General features: G+C 41.9%; 1 protein-coding gene across 1 annotated transcript in view; it reads left to right on the top strand.

Annotated features, from left to right (window-relative positions):
- COLGALT2 (collagen beta(1-O)galactosyltransferase 2) overlaps positions 1–24,992 on the top strand; it is a 1,144,817-nt gene that overhangs the window by 963,892 nt on the left and 155,933 nt on the right. Inside the window, exon 7 of the mRNA XM_044085299.1 lies at positions 16,139–16,215. Within this exon, the coding sequence (XP_043941234.1) occupies positions 16,139–16,215 (77 nt within the window). The remainder of the gene's footprint in view (positions 1–16,138; positions 16,216–24,992) is intronic.

Below are 24,992 nucleotides of genomic sequence, written 5' to 3'. Positions count from 1 at the left end.
AGGTAGCTGTTCTCCCTCCCTTCCTAAGGTGGTTAGGCCCTCCCTTCTGTTTCCAAGGCTTCTTCTAGAGGCAGGCCAGGGTTAACTTCAGTGGGGTCTCCCTAGTTCTTCAGGGTCTCTGCCTAAGAAACATATGCTTAAAATGGCAGAAGATTTGTTTACTATGATTAGCGGTTCTATGCCCCTGATAAGAGGCCTAGGGTGGAACCTGAGCTTGAGAGTTTTGAGCAGTGTTCGAGGCTTCTGAGTCTTCGGCTGAAGACTTGCAGGAGTTTCCTCCTTATTCTGATTCTGATGTAGATGACTCTACACCTTGCTTCTCCTCCTGAGGATTTTTCTTTTCAGAGACTCTTCATTCCATGAGGGAGCATTTTAAATGGGAAGGTCAAGATTTCTCTGATTCCAGGAAAAGGCTTAGGGAATTTTGTTTCTACCCCAGCATAGGCCTTTAGCTATACCTCCTGTTCTGGATGTGGTAGAGGATGTTTTGCAGAGGCTTCCTGAACCCTGATTCTTTGCCTCCTGCCCCAGTTAAACCGGATAGGTATTATAGGGTGCCTGAAGCTCATAAGTATCTTTTAAGAGTCCTAGGGCAGACCCAGAAACTGTTTCTCAGGGCCCTAAAGGTGTTAAGGCTTCTGTTGTTAAAAATCCTGTTCCTTCTGATAAAGAGGCAAGGGCTTTGGATAGATGGGGAAAGAAGGTGTATACTTCTTCCACTTTAGCCATGAGGGCTTTGAATTGCCAGTTTCACATGTTGAAATACCAAAATTATCTCCTTTCACAATTGAAGTCTAAGGTAGATGCTCTGGCGGAAGGTATTGAGTGTAAAGAGTTGCAGGATTTAGTTCATATTTCTGAACAGGTGGGTAAGCATTCCTTGCAATGTGGTTTTGATGCTGTACAGGCCTCTTCGAGGGTGGCAGCCACTGGTTCTGTTCTTCGCAGGCACGCCTGGCTGAGGGATCAGAATTTAGCTGAACATGTAAAGACAAGGATTTTAGATGCTCCTTTACAATCTGATGTGTTATTTGGTGCCTGTGGAAGCAGTTTTAAAGAAAATGGAGGACAAGGCTAAGTCTATGCAGACTGTTAAAGATTTTTGCAGGTTCAGCCTCCAAAGTTTAGTAGAAATTGGCCTACTAAGGGGTGGACTTATCCTTCTTATGATTCTCAGTCTAGGGGTAGATCTAGACGTGGTAGGGGCAGAGCTCAAGGTTCTTTTAGGCCTAGAACAGGCAGTTCACCTGCCCAGTCTTCTGGTGAGGGCAGGGGTCAGTCCTTTCGTAAGCAGACCCAATGACTTGCCTTTTCAGCTGCCAGAGCCTTCTCGCCTGGCAGCACCTTTGGGAGGAAGGCTGGCACTTTTCAAAGAAAATTGGAGTGTTATTACCCAAGACAGATGGGTATTGGATATCGTTCACCACGGTTACAGGTTTTATTTCCATACCTTGCCTCCTTTCAAAGGCATGCCAGACATTCCTCCTATACAAAGAAAAGAGGCTCACAAGCAAATTTCTCTGTTGCTCCAGATATGGGCCATTCAGCCGGTTCCTGTGCCAGAAAGGGGCCTAGGATTTTATTCTCGCCTGTTCCTAGTACCAAAAAAGGGGAACACGTGGAGACCAATTTTGGATTTGTCTATCCTCAACACTTATCTGGACATTCCCAAGTTCAAAATGTTGATGTTACAACAGCTTTTACCTCTGCTGGGCAAGGATCACTGGATGGTAACTTTAGATCTCAAGGAGGCTTACCTTCATGTGCCTATCAGACTAAGTTGCAGGAAGTATCTGCGTTTCCGAGCTGGAAATTCCCATTATCAGTTCTCTGCATTGCCCTTTGGCTTATCTACTGCACCCAGAGTATTCACAAAAGTTCTGGCTCCAGTTGTAGCTTTCTTCAGGCTAAAAGGAATACAAATCTATCCTTACTTGGACGACTGTCTGATTCTGGCTCAAGAAAAGGACGAGCTTCTTCAGCATCTGGAATATGTGATAGCAGTGCTAAGATGCCTGGGGTATTCTGTGAACGAAATAAAGTCCAGTCTAGTACCCTCTCAAGACATGTGCTTTCTGGGTGTGAGACTGAATACAGCAGCCCAGATGGCCTTTTTAACCCCGGACAAACAAAAGAATCTTTCCCTTTACTTCCATCAACTATCTCTTCAGTCCGGGCTGACTGCAAGGACAGTCCTTCAAGCCTTAGGGTTCATGGCATCTTGTATTCTGGTGCTTCCCAATGCCAAACTGCATATGAGGAAGCTGCAATGGTATCTAAAAATGTATGGACACAGCACTGCCAGGATTTGGACACTGTCATTCCAATAATACCTTGCATTCAAAAGGAATTTTTGTGGTGGGCTCAGGAATGTCACCTAAACAAGGGACTCTCTGTGACCCGGCCAGAGGCGAGTCAGATTCTAACGACAGATGCCTCAGACATAGCTTGGGAGCTCATCTGAATGGAAAGTGGATACAAGACAAGTGGCCTGCCAGACTACAGCATCTACATATCAACATGAAGGAGATGTTAGCAGTCCAGTTTGCATTAATGGCTTTCAAGGAGTTACTTCTTCCAGGGCAGGTGTTGATTCTAACAGACAACACAACTGTCATGTGGTACATCAACAAGCAAGGGGGAACACATTCTTATCCTCTATGCAGGCAAGCAATGATTTTGTGGGAGACTGCGCTCAGCTTGCAGCTAACTCTTCAGGCAAGGTTTCTGCCAGGAGCACAGAACTCCTTAGCAGATGTGTTAAGCAGGCAAATCATGGATCCCCACGAGTGGAAACTGGATCTTCATGTATTTCAAAATTGACAGTGTCATGGGGAACTCCAGACATAGATCTGTTCGCTTCTCCACTAAACCACCAGCTGCCAAAGTTTTGCACGAAAAGGTTTCATCACACAGCTTGGAAAGTGGATGCTCTTTCGCTCAGTTGGGAAAATCTTCATGTGTATGCCTTTCCACCTCTGTCTCTCCTCCCAAAGGTACTCCTAAAGGTCAGACAAGACAAGCCAAGGATGATTTTGATAGCTCCAGATTGGCCTCGGCAACACTGGTACCCATTACTGAGGAATCTAGTAAGGAAGCCTCCATGGCCTTTACCTTTAATTCCACACCTTTTGTCTGAGAGGGACGGTCATCTACTCAATGTCAAGCTTCACTCTCTTCATCTAACAGCCTGGCATATTCTGTTTTGAACCACAGCAGGTCTCAACTTCCTCAACAAGTTTTGAATGTGATTATGGAAGCCAGAAGACCTAGTACACGTAAAGTGTATGCAGAAAATGGAAGAGATTTTTATTTTGGAGTGCAGCAAAGGATTTGGATGTTTCTGAGCCTAATTTGAGTGTGGCTCTTCAATATCTTACTGAGTTATTGGACAAAGGTTTGTCTTTCTCTTCCATTAAGATTCATGCTGCAGCAATTTCAGCTCACTATGATTGTGACCCACCATTGTTTTCTCATCCTTTGTTCAAGCAATTTCTTAGAGGGGCAAAGAATATAAGACCCCATAGAGCTCCTACTCCTGCTTGGGACCTCAATTTTGTGTTGGAGAAACTTACTCTACAACCTTTTGAGCCCGCGGCTACTGCTGAATTGAAATACTTGTCATGGAAGACTGCTTTTTTGTTGGCCATTACTTCTGCAAGAAGGGTTTCTGAATTGCAGGCCCTTATGGCGGTTGAGCCTTTTGATTTTTCATAAGGATAGGGTATCATTACGTACTAATCCTTCATTTATGCCTAAGGTGGTTTCTAGTGTGGCTTTAAACCAAACTATTCATTTGCCTACTTTTTATGCAGATCCCCAAAATAGGGGAAAAGATTTTGCACACTTTAGATGTACACAGGCAGTTGCGTTATTATTTAAGCAGGACTAGGGATTTTAGGCAGTCTCAGCAGTTGTTTGTTTCTTTTGCTTTGAGTTCTCAGGGCAAGCCTGTGTCAAAACAAACTATATCTAAGTGGAATGGGTTTTGCATTGCATTCTGTTACTCCCATCATGGCAAGGAGATTCCAGCTGGGATTAGGCCTCATTCCACTAGGGCTACTGCCACTTCAACAGCATTTCTAAGGGGTGGCAACTAAGGATATTTTGGAGGCAGCTACTTGGAGTTCAGTGCATACTTTCTCCAAGCATTACCACCTTCCTCTCTATTCTAAATCCAGGGCTGGTTTTGCCACTGCTGTGTTGCAGGGCATTTTGGCAGCTCCTGCTTCCTTATAGTTTAGCCATCCTCCCTTACCTCTGCTTTGGGATTCTACCCAAGTGTTAGGACTGCAGCAATGTGAGATGAAGAACATAGTACAGTTTTGTACCTACCATAAATGTAGATGTTCGAAGATCCACATTGCTGCAGTCCAATACCTCCCTCCTTCCCCTCTGTGTTTAGGGGTGATTGTGTGGGTGGGGTTCTGTTTTTGTAAATTTGTATATATTGTACATATATTAGGGATAGGAGTGTTTGGTGTTTTTTCGTTTTGGCCTTATCTTTTTAGGGTCTTCTGACATCTGGGGCAAGAAAAGACTGAGGATATGACGTCGGTCATGCGCATTTGTACCCTGACGTCCTGATGTCAGACAAATGCGCCTTGACCGACGTCAGCCTTATACTTTGGTATTCGGGCCGACTGGGACAGCGGACTACCCCAAGTGTTAGGACTGCAGCAATGTGGATCTTCGAACATCTACATTTATGGTAGGTACAAAACTGTACTTTGTGGGTTAGGTTTGAGGATGTAATAGGTTTATTGGTGACAGTGTAGGAGGGAGGAGTATGGAAGTGTATCTAGAGCTTCAAGGATTAGGGATGGGGAGGGGTGAGAGAGTATTGGAGGATGGGAGGCGAGGGGATAGTGAGGAGATGAGAGTGGATTGGGTGGGACAGGGGGGAGGGACTTATGGGTAGAATAAGTTTAGGAGCACTGGGGGTGGGTGGGAATTGGGGGTAAAGTAGGTGAGCGGATTGAGCCCGCAGGGTGAATGGAGTGGGTAGAGCCAAGGAGAAGGAACAAGGCAAGACTGTGAAGAACAATCAGTGGTTACGTAGGTAAGCTCAGAGGTAAGTAAAGTATGGAGAATGTAGCACTTGTTTACTGTAGTTTTTGTATGCATCACATAACACATGTCTCCAGCCAAATTCCTTGTAAGCATAACAGTATATTTAACTGCAAACAGTTTATGTAGTAAAAGCAGTCACAGCTTCATTTAGTCCCTTAGACTATTGTGAACATAGTAGCATATGTAACAGTAAACAGTTTCTGTAGTAACAGCAATCACTACGTCAGTTAGATCCCTAGACTACATAAAGTTAGCTAAGTACTTCAGTTGAAAAACATAAACATGCCTGTTAAACCAGGTGCGCCACAAACATTTGAGAAGAGCTTAAACACTTGCAGGTGTGCACACTGAAAAGGGTCTGGGGTCTCACCACAAGCAGGCCAAAAGATAACTTTAAAAATGGTGCCGCTTAAGGAGACCCACTAATATAGACTAGTTGGGAATGAGGGAGGAGGGAGATACAAAATGGGAGAAGGTATAACCAGAAAAAGCAGGTAGAGATCTGACCCACCCCCTCATAGAAGACTGCAAAGAAAAGCAATCAGCATAAGAAGTGGAAGCCTTGTAGCTGTAATGTAAGTGCAAGAAAGGAAGAGGTAGAAGCAGGAAATTAGGAGGGTAACAAGGAAGAGGTAGAAGTGGGACATTAGGAGTGTAACAAGGAAGAGGGAGAAGCAGGACATTAGGAGTGTAACAAGGAAGAGGTAGAAGCAGGACATTAGGAGTGTAACAAGGAAGAGGTAGAAGCAGGAAATTAGGAGAGTAACAAGGAAGAGGTAGAAGCAGGACATTTGGAGTGTAACAAGGAAGATGTAGACGCAGGATATTAGGAGTGTAACAAGGAAGAGGTAGAAGCAGGACATTAGGAGTTTAACAAGGAAGAGGTAGAAGCAGGATATTAGGAATGTAACAAGGAAGAGGTAGAAGCAGGACATTAGGAGGGTAACAAGGTAGAGGTAGAAGCAGGAAGTTAGGAGTGTAACAAGGAAGAGGTAGAAGCAGGACATTAGGAGTGTAACAAGGAAGAGGTAGAAGCAGGACATTAGGAGTGTAACAAGGAAGATGTAGAAGCAGGATATCAGGAGTGTAACAAGGAAGAGGTAGAAGCAGGACATTAGGAGTGTAACAAGGGAGAGGTATTAGTAGGACATTAGGAGTGTAACAAGGGAGAGGTAGAAGCAGGACATTAGGAGTGTAACATGGAAGAGGTAGAAGCAGGACATTAGGAGTGTAACAAGGAAGAGGTAGAAGCAGGACATTAGGAGTGTAACAAGGAAGAGGTAGAAGCAGGACATTAGGAGTGTAACAAGGAAGAGGTAGAAGTGGGACATTAGGAGTGTAACAAGGAAGAGGTAGAAGCAGGACATTAGGAGTGTAACAAGGAAGAGGTAGAAGCAGGATATTAGGAGTGTAACAAGGAAGAGGTAGAAGCAGGACATTAGGAGTGTAACAAGGAAGAGGTAGAAGCAGGACATTAGGAGTGTAACAAGGAAGAGGTAGAAGCAGGATATTAGGAGTGTAACAAGGAAGAGGTAGAAGCAGGACATTAGGAGTGTAACAAGGAAGAGGTAGAAGCAGGACATTAGGATGTAACAAGGAAGAGGTAGAAGCAGGACATTAGGAGTGTAACAAGGAAGAGGTAGAAGCAGGACATTAGGAGTGTAACAAGGAAGAGGTAGAAGCAGGACATTAGGAGTGTAACAAGGAAGAGGTAGAAGCAGGATATTAGGAGTGTAACAAGGAAGAGGTAGAAGCAGGACATTAGGATGGTAACAAGGAAGAGGTAGAAGCAGGACATTAGGAGTGTAACAAGGAAGAGGTAGAAGCAGGACATTAGGAGTGTAACAAGGAAGAGGTAGAAGCAGGACATTAGGAGTATAACAAGGAAGAGGTAGAAGCAGGACATTAGGAGTGTAACAAGGATGAGGTAGAAGCAGGACATTAGGAGTGTAACAAGGAAGAGGTAGAAGCAGGACATTAGAATGTAACAAGGAAGAGGTAGAAGCAGGACATTAGAATGTAACAAGGAAGAGGTAGAAGCAGGACATTAGGAGTGTAACAAGGAAGAGGTAGAAGCAGGACATTAGGAGTGTAACAAGGAAGAGGTAGAAGCAGGACATTAGGAGTGTAACAAGGAAGAGGTAGAAGCAGGACATTAGGAGTGTAACAAGGAAGAGGTAGAAGCAGGACATTAGGGGTGTAACAAGGAAGAGGTAGAAGCAGGACATTAGGAGTGTAACAAGGAAGAGGTAGAAGCAGGACATTAGGAGTGTAACAAGCAAGAGGTAGAAGACATTAGGGTGTAACAAGGAAGAGGTAGAAGCAGGACATTAGGGTGTAACAAGGAAGAGGTAGAAGCAGGACATTAGGAGTGTAACAAGGAAGAGGTAGAAGCAGGACATTAGGAGTGTAACAAGGAAGAGGTAGAAGCAGGACATTAGGAGTGTAACAAGGAAGAGGTAGAAGCAGGACATTAGGAGTGTAACAAGGGAGAGGTAGAAGCAGGACATTAGGAGTGTAACAAGGAAGAGGTAGAAGCAGGACATTAGGAGTGTAACAAGGAAGAGGTAGAAGCAGGACATTAGGAGGGTAACAAGGAATAGGTAGAAGCAGGACATAAGGAGGGCAACAAGGAAGAGGTAGAAGCAGGACATTAGGAGTGTAACAAGGAAGAGGTAGAAGCAGGACATTAGGAGTGTAACAAGGATGAGGTAGAAGCAGGACATTAGGAGTGTAACAAGGAAGAGGTAGAAGCAGGACATTAGGAGTTTAACAAGGAAAAGTTAGAAGCAGGACAGTAGGAGTGGAACAAGGAAGAGGTAGAAGCAGGACATTATGAGTGTAACAAGGAAGAGGTAGCAGGACATTAGGAGCGTAACAAGGAAGAGGTAGAAGCAGGACATTAGGAGTGTAACAAAGAAGTGGAAGAAGCAGGACATTAGGAGTGTAACAAGGAAGAGGTAGAAGCAGCACATTAGGAGTGTAACAAGGCAGAGGTAGCTAGACCTTAGGAGTGTAACAAGGGAGAGGTAGAAGCAGGACATTAGGAGTGTAACAAGTGAGAGGTAGAAGCAGCACATTAGGAGTGTAACAAGGAAGAGGTAGAAGCAGGACATTAGGAGTGTAACAAGGAAGAGGTAGAAGCAGGACATTAGGAGTGTAACAAGGAAGAGGTAGAAGCAGGACATTAGGAGTGTAACAAGGAAGAGGTAGAAGCAGGACATTAGGAGTGTAACAAGGAAGAGGTAGAAGCAGGACATTAGAGTGTAAACAGGAAGAGGTAGAAGCAGGACATTAGGAGTGTGACAAGGAAGAGGTAGAAGCAGGACATTAGGAGTGTAACAAGGAAGAGGTAGAAGCAGGACATTAGGAGTGTAACAAGGAAGAGGTAGAAGCAGGACATTAGGAGTGTAACAAGGAAGAGGTAGAAGCAGGACATTAGGAGTGTAACAAGGAAGAGGTAGAAGCAGGACATTAGGAGTGTAACAAGGAAGAGGTAGAAGCAGGACATTAGGGTGTAACAAGGAAGAGGTAGAAGCAGGACATTAGGAGTGTAACAAGGAAGAGGTAGAAGCAGGACATTAGGAGTGTAACAAGGAAGAGGTAGAAGCAGGACATTAGGAGTGTAACAAGGAAGAGGTAGAAGCAGGACATTAGGAGTGTAACAAGGAAGAGGTAGAAGCAGGACATTAGGAGTGTAACAAGGAAGAGGTAGAAGCAGGACATTAGGAGTGTAACAAGGAAGAGGTAGAAGCAGGACATTAGCAGTGTAAACAGGAAGAGGTAGAATCAGGACATTAGGAGTGTAACAAGGAAGAGGTAGAAGCAGGACATTAGGAGTGTAACAAGGAAGAGGTAGAAGCAGGACATTAGGAGTGTAACAAGGAATAGGTAGAAGCAGGACATTAGGAGTGTAACAAGGAAGAGGTAGAAGCAGGACATTAGGAGTGTAACAAGGAAGAGGTAGAAGCAGGACATTAGGAGTGTAACAAGGAAGAGGTAGAAGCAGGACATTAGGAGTGTAACAAGGAAGAGGTAGAAGCAGGACATTAGGGTGTAACAAGGAAGAGGTAGAAGCAGGACATTAGGGTGTAACAAGGAAGAGGTAGAAGCAGGACATTAGGAGTGTAACAAGGAAGAGGTAGAAGCAGGACATTAGGAGTGTAACAAGGAAGAGGTAGAAGCAGGACATTAGGAGTGTTACAAGGAAGAGGTAGAAGCAGGACATTAGGAGTGTAACGAGGAAGAGGTAGAAGCAGGACATTAGGAGTAACAAGGAAGAGGTAGAAGCAGGACATTAGGAGTGTAACAAGGAAGAGGTAGAAGCAGGACATTAGGTGTAACAAGGAAGAGGTAGAAGCAGGACATTAGAGTGTAACAAGGAAGAGGTAGAAGCAGGACATTAGGAGTGTAACAAGGAAGAGGTAGAAGCAGGACATTAGGAGTGTAACAAGGAAGAGGTAGAAGCAGGACATTAGGGAGTTTAACAAGGAAGGGGTAGAAGCAGGACATTAGGAGTGTAACAAGGAAGAGGTAGAAGCAGGACATTAGGAGTGTAACAAGGAAGAGGTAGAAGCAGGACATTAGAAGTGTAACAAGGAAGAGGTAGAAGCAGGACATTAGGAGTGTAACAAGGAAGAGGTAGAAGCAGGACCTTAGGAGTGTAACAAGGAAGAGGTAGAAGCAGGACATTAGGAGTGTAACAAGGAAGAGGTAGAAGCAGGACATTAGGAGTGTAACAAGGAAGAGGTAGAAGCAGGACATTAGGAGTGTAACAAGGAAGAGGTAGAAGCAGGACATTAGGAGTGTAACAAGGAAGAGGTAGAAGCAGGACATTAGGAGTGTAACAAGGAAGAGGTAGAAGCAGGACATTAGGAGTGTAACAAGGAAGAGGTAGAAGCAGGACATTAGGAGTGTAATAAGGAAGAGGTAGAAGCAGGACATTAGGAGTGTAACAAGGAAGAGGTAGAAGCAGGACATTAGGATGTAACAAGGAAGAGGTAGAAGCAGGACATTAGGAGTGTAACAAGGAAGAGGTGGAAGCAGGACATTAGGAGTGTAACAAGGAAGAGGTAGAAGCAGGACATTAGGAGTGTAACAAGGAAGAGGTAGAAGCAGGACATTAGGAGTGTAACAAGGAAGAGGTAGAAGCAGGACATTAGGAGTGTAACAAGGAAGAGGTAGAAGCAGGACATTAGGAGTGTAACAAGGAAGAGGTAGAAGCAGGACATTAGGAGTGTAACAAGGAAGAGGTAGAAGCAGGACATTAGGAGTGTAACAAGGAAGAGGTAGAAGCAGGACATTAGGGAGTGTAACAAGGAAGAGGTAGAAGCAGGACATTAGGAGTGTAACAAGGAAGGGGTAGAAGCAGGACATTAGGAGTGTAACAAGGAAGAGGTAGAAGCAGGACATTAGGAGTGTAACAAGGAAGAGGTAGAAGCAGGACATTAGGAGTGTAACAAGGAAGAGGTAGAAGCAGGACATTAGGAGTGTAACAAGGAAGAGGTAGAAGCAGGACATTAGGGTGTAACAAGGAAGAGGTAGAAGCAGGACATTAGGAGTGTAACAAGGAAGAGGTAGAAGCAGGACATTAGGATTGTAACAAGGAAAAGGTAGAAACAGGACATTAGGAGTGTAACCAGGAAGAAGGTAGAAGCAGGACATTAGGAGTGTAAAAAGGAAGAGGTAGAAGCAGGACATTAGGAGTGTAACAAGGAAGAGGTAGAAGCAGGACATTAGGAGTGTAACATGGAAGAGGTAGAAGCAGGACATTAGGAGTGTAACAAGGAAGAGCTAGAAGCAGGACATTAAGTGTGTAACAAGGAAGAGGTAGAAGCAGGACATTAGGAGTGTAACAAGGAAGAGGTAGAAGCAGGACATTAGGAGTGTAACAAGGAAGAGGTAGAAGCAGGACATTAGGAGTGTAACAAGGAAGAGGTAGAAACAGGACATTAGGATGGTAACAAGGAAGAGGTAGAAGCAGGACATTAGGAGTGTAACAAGGAAGAGGTAGAAGCAGGACATTAGGAGTGTAACAAGGAAGAGGTAGAAGCAGGACATTAGGAGTGTAACAAGGAAGAGGTAGAAGCAGGATTATTAGGAGTGTAAGAAGGACGAGATAGAAGTAGGACATTAGGAGTGTAAAAAGGGAGAGGTAGAAGCAGGACATTAGGAGTTTAACATGGGAGAGGTACAAGCAGGACATTAGCAGTGAAACAAAGGAGAGGTAGAAGCAGGACATTAGGAGTGTAACAAGGAAGAGGTAGAAGCAGGACATTAGGAGTGTAACAAGGAAGAGGTAGAAGCAGGACATTAGGAGTGTAACAAGGAAGAGGTAGAAGCAGGACATTAGGAGTGTAACAAGGAAGAGGTAGAAGCAGGACATTAGAGTGTAACAAGGAAGAGGTAGAAGCAGGACATTAGGAGTGTAACAAGGAAGAGGTAGAAGCAGGACATTAGGAGTGTAACAAGGAAGAGGTAGAAGCAGGACATTAGGAGTGTAACAAGGAAGAGGTAGAAGCAGTACATTAGGAGTGTAACAAGGAAGAGGTAGAAGCAGGACATTAGGAGTGTAACAAGGAAGAGGTAGAAGCAGGACATTAGGAGTGTAACAAGGAAGAGGTAGAAGCAGGACATTAGGAGTGTAACAAGGAAGAGGTAGAAGCAGGACATTAGGAGTGTAACAAGGAAGAGGTAGAAGCAGGACATTAGGAGTGTAACAAGGAAGAGGTAGCAGGACATTAGGAGTGTAACAAGGAAGAGGTAGAAGCAGGACATTAGGAGTGTAACAAGGAAGAGGTAGAAGCAGGACATTAGGAGTGTAACAAGGAAGAGGTAGAAGCAGGACATTACAGTGTAACAAGGAAGAGGCAGAAGCAGGACATTAGGAGTGTAACAAGGAAGAGGTAGAAGCAGGATAATTATGAGTGAAACAAGGAAGAGGTAGAAGCAGGACATTAGGAGTGTAACAAGGAAGAGGTAGAAGCAGGACATTAGGAGTGTAACAAGGAAGAGGTAGAAGCAGGACATTAGGAGTGTAACAAGGAAGAGGTAGAAGGAGGACATTAGGAGTGTAACAAGGAAGAGGTAGAAGCAGGACATTAGGAGTGTAACAAGGAAGAGGTAGAAGCAGGACATTAGGAGTGTAACAAGGAAGAGGTAGAAGCAGGACATTAGGAGTGTAACAAGGAAGAGGTAGAAGCAGGACATTAGGTGTGTAACAAGGAAGAGGTAGAAGCAGGACATTAGGAGTGTAACAAGGAAGAGGTAGAAGCAGGACTTTAGGAGTGTAACAAGGACGAGGTAGAAGCAGGACATTAGGAGTGTAACAAGGAAGAGGTAGAAGCAGGACATTAGGAGTGTAACAAGGAAGAGGTAGAAGCAGGACATTAGGATGTAACAAGGAAGCGGTAGAAGCAGGATATTAGGAGTGTAATAAGGAAGAGGTAGAAGCAGGACATTAGGAGTGTAACAAGGAAGAGGTAGAAGCAGGACATTAGGAGTGTAACAAGGAAGAGGTAGAAGCAGGACATTAGGAGTGTAACAAGGAAGAGGTAGAAGCAGGACATTAGGAGTGTAACAAGGAAGAGGTAGAAGCAGGACATTAGGAGTGTAACAAGGAAGTGGCAGAAGCAGGACATTAGAGTGTAACAAGGAAGAGGTAGAAGCAGGACATTACGACCGTAGCAAGGAAGAGGTAGAAGCAGGACATTAGGAGTGTAACAAGGAAGAGGTAGAAGCAGGACATTAGGAGTGTAGCAAGGAAGAGGTAGAAGCAGGTCATTAGGAGTGTAACAAGGAAGAGGTAGAAACAGGACATTAGGAGTGTAACAAGGAAGAGGTAGAACCAGGACATTAGGAGTGTAACAAGGAAGAGGTAGAAGCAGGACATTAGGAGTGTAACAAGGAAGAGGTAGAAGCAGGACATTAGGAGTGTAACAAGGAAGAGGTAGAAGCAGGACATTAGGAGTGTAACAAGGAAGAGGTAGAAGCAGGACATTAGGAGTGTAACAAGGAAGAGGTAGAAGCAGGACATTAGGAGTGTAACAAGGAAGAGGTAGAAGCAGGACATTAGGAGTGTAACAAGGAAGAGGTAGAAGCAGGACATTAGGAGTGTAACAAGGAAGAGGTAGAAGCAGGACATTAGGAGTGTAACAAGGAAGAGGTAGAAGCAGGACATTAGGAGTGTAACATGGAAGAGGTAGAAGCAGGACATTAGGAGTGTAACAAGGAAGAGGTAGAAGCAGGACATTAGGAGTGTAACCAGGAACGGGTAGAAGCAGGACATTAGCAGTGTAACAAGGAAGAGGTAGAAGCAGGACATTAGGAGTGTAACAAGGAAGAGGTAGAAGCAGGACATTAGGAGTGTAACAAGGAAGAGGTAGAAGCAGGACATTAGGAGTGTAACAAGGAAGAGGTAGAAGCAGGACATTAGGAGTGTAACAAGGATGAGGTAGAAGCAGGACATTAGGAGTGTAACAAGGAAGAGGTAGAAGCAGGACATTAGGATGTAACAAGGAAGAGGTAGAAGCAGGATATTAGGAGTGTAATAAGGAAGAGGTAGAAGCAGGACATTAGGAGTGTAACAAGGAAGAGGTAGAAGCAGGACATTAGGAGTGTAACAAGGAAGAATTAGAAGCAGGACATTAGGAGTGTAACAAGGAACAGGTAGAAGCAGGACATTAGGAGTGCAACAAGGAAGAGGTAGAAGCAGGACATTAGGAGTGCAACAAGGAAGAGGTAGAAGCAGGACATTAGGAGTGCAACAAGGAAGATGTAGAAGCAGGACATTAGGAGTGTAACAAGGAAGAGGTAGATGCAGGACATTAGGAGTGTAACAATGAAGAGGTAGAAGCAGAAAATTAGGAGTGTAAGCAGTTATTTGCAGAAACTCTACTTTATGGCCTTGGTGTGCAACTAATACAAAGGAAGGTAAATCTATCTGGGGGACAAAATACACCAAGTAAATGGTACTTGCCGTACTTTACAAGTATTCAATGTGGAGGCAGATCTATTTGGGACAAGATACAGCAAGTATATTGTTAGGTTATGCCACCCAGTGGCAATAGACAAAGCTATAGTTGCCTGGGGGGGGCCTTGCAGGTGTGTTCCATGACTAAAATACAACATTAGTATTCAGATCTGTGGGAGGGGTCACAGGAGTGCCAAGTAAACATTAAACGTCACACCAACTGTAGCACCACTACATAAACATTTCTGCACGTGGGCTTAACCCTCCAGCAAACTTGACCCCTGCTACGTAAGTATACTAATTCTGAGATTGTTGTGACTTGAAGAAAGAGAAATTCAACCACAGTAATCATACTGCTGTGAATGTGTTGTAGAAAGTCAAACAGAACTGCATTGTTTCCCTGCTGGCTTCTTTATACATATGTGTGTGCCCACCTCACATGCACAAACAAGCACGCCGCATGCATGTGTTTATATATATATATATATATATATATATATATATATATATATATATATATATACATATGTGTGTGTGTGTGTGTGTGTGTGTGTGTGTGTATCCATCTATATATATATATATAAATATAATTAGTGTGTGTGTGGGTGTGTATATATATATATATATATATATATATGTATATATACATATATAAGTATATACACATATGTGTGTGTGTGTGTGTGTGTGTGTGTGTGTGTGTGTGTGTATCCATCTCTCTCTCTATATATATATAGTGTATATATATATATATATATATATATATATATATATATATATATATATATATATATATATATATATATATATATATGTGTGTGTGTGTGTGTGTGTGTTTATGTTTGTAAGTGTATGTGTGTATGTGGTTATTATGGCATCCAGGTTAGTTTTTGACAAACAAAGTTGCCACTGAAGTCAGCTTTCTGATTTAAAAATCATGTTTATTGACAAATAAAGTTCACAAAAGGAATGTAGTTCTTCTCAAACAAGTCAGTCTGTAGTCTAAGATAAATAAATTCACCTTTGAGGCATGTTTTTTCACAGTACAGCAACCTTTTACAGTTACATGTTGTCTTCCTTTCTAAACAAGACTCTGGTAAAATGCATCTACAGAAATCTCTAGACCACAGGTTATCTCTTTTCCCAATTTTAGAGACAGGTAACAAAAAATAACTTTGCTTCTCTCCAGGCTGTAATAAATTTTGCTGGCTTCTCATCTGAAGGGTCAGGTCCCTTCTCTTATAAAGGTACCTTTCAGATTCCCTTCTTTCTTCCTCCTGGTTTATGCAATCCAGCTGGTGTCCTCCCTCAACCTTTGTGAGATGCAAAGGTTAGGAATCTGCTATACACCAGCACACTGTGCTTTAAATACCCTCATGGTACTCTCACAGTTGGTATAGGAATCTGCTATACTTCAGCACACTGTGGTTTTAATACCCTCATGGTACTCTCACAGTTGGTATAGGAATCTGCTATACATCAGCACACTGTGCTTTAAATACCCTCATGGTACTCTCACAGTTGGTATAGGAATCTGCTATACATCAGCACACTGTGCTTTAAATACCCTCATGGTACTCTCACAGTTGGGACAGATGACTATGAGTTGTTTACAGGCTGCTTCCTGTGGTCAAGGGTTCAAGTCCATGGAAATTTTTTTGACTCAGTCCGTGAGCACACACTGGTTAAATAACCATCTCACAGTCACACAGTAAGGAAAAGTGAGGCTAAAATGTTACTATCAGTAATTTAACCTTTTTAACAGATATAAATGAATGAAATAATCATTTCTCCCTTATCATCTCTAACTTTCTTGCTTGGTTTCCTTAAAGGAGCAATTCACATTACAAGGTTGGTACATTTAAAGGGACCAGTCACCACTGTGCTACTTCATACATATACTTACACGCACATAAGGCTTTTCAGTTTTCCTAAGATCTGATTTTTCTCTTTGGTGTTTTGTTATGCATAGCTCTGGTTTCCAGTCATACCTCGTTTTCCTGTTGATGTGCTATCACAGTGTACTCACGCTGGCTTTTACTTTAGCAAACCGATAAGATCAGATTGTAATGTGATATATTTTCTGTTTTCTAGTTGAGCGCCCTCCAGTTGATCCATCAGAATATGTATATCTGCCAGCAAAGAATCCAAATAAAATGAATTTTGATGAGGTGAGACGTTCTGAAGCTTTGGTTGTTTTCTTCCCTTGAATAAGGCTAATTGATTTGGTTGATGATAAAATACAGACAGTAAAGTTTTAAACAATGTGAACCGACAGGTATTATAGAAACCTTTATTTCTTACAAAAACCCGTTGCCTTGAGTTAACAAACTAAAGAGTATGTTAACTTGAGGCCCCAGGTTTTGAAAGGAATAAAGACATTCCCTAAACTGGAACACCTGGTGGCTTTTGTTTTTTTGCATTGTGATTCAGTTTCCACAGTGCTTAGTTTCCTCACTAACTGTATTACGTGTAGGTACTACTCCTTTCCTTTACCATTTGAAGACGTGACTAGCCCCCCCACCCTGAAGGAAGGGCTGCTCTAGATACATACGGAATAAAGTTATAATGTCTTTCTAAATAGGGACTCGGCTACTGAATAATGACTAACATGCAAACTACACGTCTGCTTGATGCAGAACATCACTGAAATTTATGCAAACCACAGTGACACTTTCTTTATAAATGTATCTTTGTATGTATGTATTTATGTCTGTTTGTATGCATGTCTTCATTTACTTTATTAACTGGGTAAGTGAAATGACCCAAGGATTACTTTCATTCGTGATCTGTGCCTAACTGGCAGTAGCAAAAATGGTTACATTAAGATTAATTTGTTTGTTTGTTTGTGTCTTTCAGCTTTCCCCGGTTAGGTGTCGCCACAGTGGAACTCCGGTCCACTAATGATTGGCAGTTGATTTTTACGTACTGGCATGCCAGGCCTGACGCACAACCTTCAACAAAGGTACGCCCATTCACGCATGTCTCCCCGCAGAAGACACTCTAGCTGAGAATTGAACCGGACAGCATCTTACTGTGAGGCGACAACGCTACCTCAGCACCACCACCAACAATAAAACAGAGAGCTTTACAGTGTTATGATAATCAGGAGAAATAACAGAGCTTTGAGAAACACTGGAGTTTACATTGAGTTTTACAGTGTTACAAGAAAAAAGTATTTCAAGACAAATAAAATCAAAACATGACTAATAGCTGGAAGATCATAAAAGACACCATTAATGTGATAATGTTTACAAATGCAATAATCAATCTTTGTACAGCATGGCTTAGTGGCAGGAAGTAAAATTCAAACAAGTCACTGCTCTTACCAGATTAGGATCATGGTAGATCCATGGTAGATCCCCCCTCCCAGTAGTATATGTTGTTTTTCTTTCCTGCCCCAGAACCTTGTGACTCTCCTCTGCACCTTGCCTCTCTGTCCACTAGGTGTCACTCTGTACACATCTAGACCTACAGTACTGATTATTCCTTTTCATATTCTCCCCTCCTTCACCTTCTCACTCCATTCCTTTCTATCTCTGTAGTGCTCTGTGACCCTCTCCCCCTTACATTTACTATCTCTAGCCTTCTACTTGCTTACTTCCTCTGTTACTTTTTCCTTCCTCTCTGGATTCTGTGTCCCTCACTCCGCTCCCCGCCCTACCCCCACTTCCCACCCACCCCCAGGGGTCCCAACCTTATACTTACCTAACCACACCCCCTTATTCTTACAACCAATCCTGCTTTTTCCCGCCAAAATCTCAAACCCTCCCTCCTACACACACTCTTCCCCCCTTACCTTATCCACTGCTATACCAACCTACTCCCCTATTACTACCTTCTCTCCTCTACCTCAATTAACCTACTTCTTATAAACTTCTACTCTCAACACCTACACCTACACTTTACATTCTCCTCTCACACCCCTACATATCCAGCTATTATCACTATCCTTCTCTCCTGTTCTGCCTTATACCTTTACCTCTACCTCTCTTATCCTCTCTTCCTCTATTTACTTTAAAACTTCCCTTACCTCACCTCTTCTACATATGGCTCCATACTTACCAACCATGGCTATATTCTTAGCACTATTCTCTACCTCCCTCTATTCTTCTTACCTTCTTACCTTCTTTGAAAACCCACTTAAAAACCAACCAGACTTTATAAATAAACATACATCTATCTTCCATACTTCTCTTTCCTCCTTCTTAAATTCTACCTCCACCCCTAATTATCACCTTCCTAAATTCCATAGGCACTACCATCTAACTTATGCCTTACCCCCTGATAAAAAAATGAAACAAATAACCCTTCTTAAAAGCAGCCTGACACACAGACATAATACTCCTACCTTACAAGACGGTGATATTCACCCCAACCCAGGCCCATCAAATCCCCCTCATGTATCTAACCCCAACTTCAATAACACCCTACTCATAGGTCATGTAAATAACAAAGTACCCTACTTACATGCCCTGTTAGACATTCACCACTTTGATATTCTGTGCCTCTCAGAGACCTGGCTAAAGCCAACCACCAAAGACACTGAAATTATACCCCAAGGCTATCATTTATAGGCTTGATCGTACTAAACGTAAAGGTGGTGGCGTGGCAATTTTATTTAAGAACCATCTTAGCATCTCCACCCTCCCAACCTGCCCAACCCTGGATTCCAGTGCTGAAGCCATCATAGTTAAACTTCAGTTAAATGCTCAAAAAGCTCTTTACATCATCTGTATGTACATACCACCTGGCACAAACATACCAATCTTAGAAGACTTCCTTAGCTGGATTTCCACTAACTACCCCCAAGAAACTATTATTCTGGGTGACTTTAATATAGATTGGAATATTATTAATAGTGAAAATCCCTCCAGTCATATAAACCTACATGGTTTTACTCAATCCATTACCACTACAACAAGGCTAAATAAACCAAATAAGAAACAGAGTATCTTAGACTGGATACTTATAAACAAAGTTAATGTCTCATACAAAGTAGGAACTATGCCTGATGACCTCAGTGACCACTCCCTAACCTATATCTCTAGAGAAAAGATTGACTATCAAAACCTTCCTAACATTAGAATAATACGCTCAACCAAAAACTTTAATAGTGACTTATTTCAAAATGATCTCAAAACATGCAACTGGAACCTCATGAAATCACTTCCTCTAAATGAAGCAGTATCATTCTTTAACTCAACCTTCCTTTCAATTTTAGATAAACATGCCTCTATTAGAATGAAATCTAATATAGCCCCTTGGCTCACAAAGGAAACAAAGAAATTAATTCATAGCAAAAATAAGATTTGGGCCAAATGGAGACACCATAGAACCACCTCTGATTTTCTTCACTTTTGCCAACTTAGAAATCTTACAAAGAAAGCTATTATCTCAGACAAAAGAACTACTACTGTGAACTTCAGGAAACCCATTTATATAAACCCAAACAATTCTGGTCTGATCAACAAACTCCTTTCACCTGGTACAGCGAAAACTCCCTCCCAATAAGCAGACCCAGGAACTCCTATCCATACTGCAAACACCCTTAACAACTTTTTTGTTGGTGCCACTCAATCACTTGCTAAACAAATGAACACCATTAACTTTTACCCTCCAGATAATCATGTTGATTCCCCCTATAACTTCACTCTTCACCCTATCTCTACCTCCTTCATCTACAAGCTTATTCTTAAACTGAAACCCTGTACTCCCTCTGCTGACAAACTCCCCTCTCTCTTTCTTCAAAAGACTGCTAAGCAGATTGCATACCCTATATCGATACTCATTAATAGGACTATCCAAGAGGGAACCATACCAGATATATGGAAAATATCTCATATCTTCCCACTACACAAAGGTGGTAACTCTATTGAGTATACTAACTTTAGACCTATTGCCCTTCTCTCTCCACTAGCTAAGATCATGGAGAAATGCATCCACCAGCAACTCATACAATATCTCTCTGCACACAACATAATAGCCAACTGTCAACATGGCTTTAGACCCCACCATAGCACCTCCACTGCCCTCCTTTCCTTCGTTGATACTATCAACAACTATCGCAACTCAAATCTTCTCTCCTCTGCTCTATTCATTGACCTCTCTAAAGCTTTTGACATGGTGAACCACTCTTCCCTTATTAACATCCTTAAATCCCTCTCATTTGATAACCTGGCTATTAAATGGTTTACATCTTATCTAAGCAACAGGCATCAAGCCGTTCTTTGGGACATTCATATCTCTTCACTATTGCCTGTTTCTATTGGAGTCCCACAGGGCTCTATTCTCGGTCCACTGCTCTTCTCCCTTTACATAAACGATCTCAACACTATCATCCCACAAGCTACCTGCATCCAATATGCTGACGACTCCACGATTATTTGCTCAGCATCTACCTCCTCAAAGCTACTCACTCTAACTCAAACCACCTTCAACACTGTAGAAACTTGGTTCACTAGACGGCACCTCCTCCTCAATGCTAAAAAAACAAAACTTCTCCTTTTCAATCCTACCATTCGAGGGTCCCCATTAAACTTCAACATTTTATCCAATGACACCACTGTTATCCCTCCTGACACATCAACTAAACTGCTAGGAATAACCATCGATAACAATCTCACTTTCGATCAACACATCAATAACATCATCAAAACTGTTAATAAAAAAATTGGATCATTATACCGTATCAAACCCTTTCTCACACCTTCTACCAGAGCTACCATTGCCCATTCCCATCTGATTTCTACCCTCTTTTATGGCTCACCTATCTTCACTAACCTTAAGAAGGCCAACCTAAATAAACTAGCAACTTGTTACAATAGCATTGCCGCTTGCCACCAGTAACCCTTTCAGAACACATCACTGTCAAAACCTAAAACTCCTAGGCTGGCTGGAGCTACAAAACTGTCTTTTGATATCCCAACTTACCATTGCTCACAAGATACTGTACCAACCTTATAATACCCCTATACTTTCTCAACTTTTAATCCCTTACAATAATCTTACCTCCCTTGATCTTCTTCTAAACTCATGACCAAATCTGTAAAGTCCCATAACTTAGCTGGTGACTCTCTGTTCACTAATACTGTAGGAAGGATATGGAATCAGCTACCCACTGATATCACTCTAATCCCCTCCTTACCACTCTTCAAACAAAAAATCAAACTGTACTTCCAAAATCACTGGCTCTGCTCCTGCAGGACTCCTGACTGATCTTCTTCCTTCCCCCTACACTACTAGTATCTTTACACTATACTTATTTACTTTACTTCTTCCTTCTTCCTGTTGCCCTGCTACTCTCCTCCTATGCTCCTACCCTCTCCTCCTTTTTCTCTCCCCCCTCCTCTTTTCCTTCACGATACTCTTTTCCACTCTACACTTTTGCCTCTTTCTCTCTTCTGCCTTTGTATTTCTTCTGTAATTCCCTTCTGAGTCTCCCATTCTACTTTTTTCTCTCCAACGGATTATCAAATATATGTTGCTAATCTTAATGTTTTGTAATGTTTTACTGAATAATAATATTTTGAGTGTGTTCCTTAGGAATTTAGTTTTTTTTGTGTTACTAAACGTATATTCTTTTTGTACTGAATTTATTTTATAATTTGTCTCCTTGTAATTTAGTATCTGTGGAGCTTTTCTCCCCGGGCCTCTACTGAAAATGGACATATATCCAGCTAGACTAGCCCGGTTAACAAATGTAAAATAAAATAAAAATAAAAATAAAATAAATAGATCTTGTGTGTCACTCCCTGTAGGACCTACAACATATGTGAAATTAAATATGGATGTAATTCACTTTACTTAAATACAGCACATACATCTTAGTCCTTAATATTTTGACCTAATTTCTGTTTTTCTTCAAAAGTGAACACCAGACTGAATGGTCTCTTGAGCCTTCCGACTTCGTGGGACATGGGGGTGTGGCCAATATGGCACTGCCCGCACCCTCTACCATGACATCACCACAGGAGTGGTGAAGGACACGCAGTTAATGGGCACAATGGTGTGAAGTTATTACAGCATACTAAAATCTTACAAACCATTTAAATTATGCAGCTTTTACAGTAAAAGTGAAGCATTACTGCAAAAACACACACATTACTCAGTTGTAAAAACAGAATAAACACTACTCATATTAAACAGACAATTATGTTTATTTAAAAAAAGCAAAAAAAAAAAAGTTCTATATATTACACTAACCATGACTATTCTGATAGAAATAAACATATATCACTAATTTACCCAGCACAGCGGTTTAATAAAGAGCAGGTCCAACAGGAGCATGGCCATATTCACAATGTACTCAAAGCAGTACATAAAAAAGTGAACACATTTCCACTTATAAAAACAAACTATCTTGAAACAGCCACGAGAACATGTCCCTAGTAGAATATCAAGTGTAGTGCATTTACTTTTGAACATGTCCCCTCAAAAAATAAAGTTATACGCACACAAGTTTTCACTTTTAAAAGTAGTTCTTGCAAGTCATCACTAAACAACCACTATAAAAAATACCCATAGCAGTACATCTTAACTTCTTGCGTTAAAAAATAAATACACACATTCCCACCCAAAAAGTGCAAACTGTCCCAAAACATTTCCATCTGTAAATGCAAAGTACCCTGAAGCAGCCAGAGTAACATTAGAAGTATCAAGTAGAATACATTTATTTGTGAAGATTACCTCACCAGAAATAAAAAAAAAAGAACTTGTATACACACATTTTAACCTTTAAAATGTTTAAATAGGTTCATAGGTAGGTACTAGGCTATTGGCCCTAGGGCCTATACAAGCCTAGCCAAAAATGTACCCTGGCTTTCGCCACCCAAGAAAATAATTTTCCTGTGCCCCTGTCAAGCAGAACCACAGAAGTGATCCCCAGGGTGAATTTCCTGTTAATAAAAACGTGTCCAAGGAAGTAACAGTCAAAAAAAACATATGCAAGCTGGAGAAACCACTTTATGCTTTTTTTTTTTTTTTGCTGTGTTTTCATAAAGTGGTTTCTCCAGCTTGCGTATGTTTTTTTGAATTTCCTGTTACCCATCCAATCATTAAGATTTTTCTTGAAGAGTGCTAATGAGGAGCTCTGTTTGACACATATAGGTAGTCTGTTCCAGAGTATGGGAAGTCTCTGGGACAGGAATCTATCCCTCCAGCATGTTCTGTTTATTGTGGTGACAAGGTTTAGGTCCCTAGAGCGTGTAGCTCGGAGGGATTGGGATTTCTTTAAGTGGAGCATGTCCAACAGCTCTGGGTTTGACATAGCTTTGTATGTTAGGCAGAGATCGCTTCTGAGTAGGCGATATGTGATGGAGTAAAGCTGGAGTTTTTTGAGACGGTCTGCGTAAGGCATCTGTTTGAGGCCAATAATCCTCTTTGTGAGGTATTTTTGCTGCCTTTCCAGTTGTTGTAGATGTCTTGTGAGGTACATACCAAAAGGGGCATTGTACTCTATAATGGGTCTAATAAGTGATGAGTAGAGGGGAACAATGACCTCTTTTTTTCTGGATGAGAAACCTTTTGTGATGAGGTATGCCACTTAGAAGGATTTCCTGACCACTTTGGCGATGTGATTATCAAAGGAGAGACTACTGTCCACCTGTGTCCCAAGGTCTCTTATCACACTTTCGGTGTTATGTAGACTACCGCCTATGTGGTAGTTCAGGGTACAGAATTTTTACCAAAGGGGATGACAATGCACTTTTTGGCATTGAGCTTGAGACCGTGTCTTTGACACCAGGCATCTGTCTCAGTGAGGCCCTTTTATAGGATGTCCACATCGTTAGGATTTTCAATTATGGCTCCTAGTTTGCAGTCATCTGCGAATTTAGTTAGCCAAAGACCTTCTGTGTTAGCCTGTACTTCAGAGAAGTAGACACCAAACAGGAGAGGACCCAGGACTGAACCCTGCGGTACTCCACTTGTCACTGGTCTGAAGTCTGATTTGGAGTCTGCTACTTTCACAGTGTGGGTTCTTTCAGTAAGCCAGTTGGCAACCCATCTTGTGACATAGGGATTTATACCTAGTTTAGTGAGTTTATCTATAATTCCAGAGTGGAGGATGGTGTTGAACGCCTTGGCGAGATCTAGATAGGCTGTGTGAACCACCTTACCCTCATCTATGGCTTTGATGACTACTTCAAAGAAGTCTATCAGGTTTAGGAGACATGATCTGCCTTTTACAAAGGGCCAATAGCCTAGTCCCTACCTATGAACCTATGCTTCCAAATCATTCCAAAATAATCACAACTATAGATTAAATGTTATATTATATAGAGGTCCAGGGAAGTAAATATTGTGGGAAGAAATATCCAGGGAATTGTTATGACTAGGCTTGTATAGGCCCTAGGGCTGATAGCCTAGTACCACCCTATGAACCTATATATATATATATATATATATATATATATATATATATATATATATATATATATAGACATGTATGTATGTATACACACACACACTCACACACATATGTACATACTTTTTGTATCTTTAAAAACTACTACACAGGTATAAATACTGTACAGTACACCCATTTACCTCTAAACATTAAAAAGTTAAAAATTAAAATAAAACACAATATTCCCATTTTTTAAAAAGCTACAATCATAAAATACTATTTGTACTTACACTGCAATCACATTCTTTGCTGAGCTGTCTGCTTGGCTGGCTGCTGGAGTGGCTAGCTGGCTGACTGTCTGTCTGTCTGTCTGTCTAGCTGTCTGTCTGGCAGGCTCTCTGGCTGGGCTGCTAGAAAAAAAAAAAAGAAGACAAATCTCAGTCTTCATTTTGTTAGCAGCTGTAGAAGCACTAATAACAACCCCTCTACAGCCGCAATCGTTGTAGAGCACTTCCTACCCCAATCCCACTCATGAAATGCAGGCAATTGTTGCATGATTTACAACACCTGGGCCTAACAGTGAATATTCTGCCTGCAGGT

This window comes from Protopterus annectens, chromosome 10.part0 (genome assembly GCF_019279795.1).
Source record: "Protopterus annectens isolate FY-2018-M chromosome 10.part0, PAN1.0, whole genome shotgun sequence".
Lineage (NCBI taxonomy): Eukaryota > Metazoa > Chordata > Ceratodontiformes > Protopteridae > Protopterus > Protopterus annectens.
This window is presented reverse-complemented; position numbering and strand designations above follow the sequence as displayed.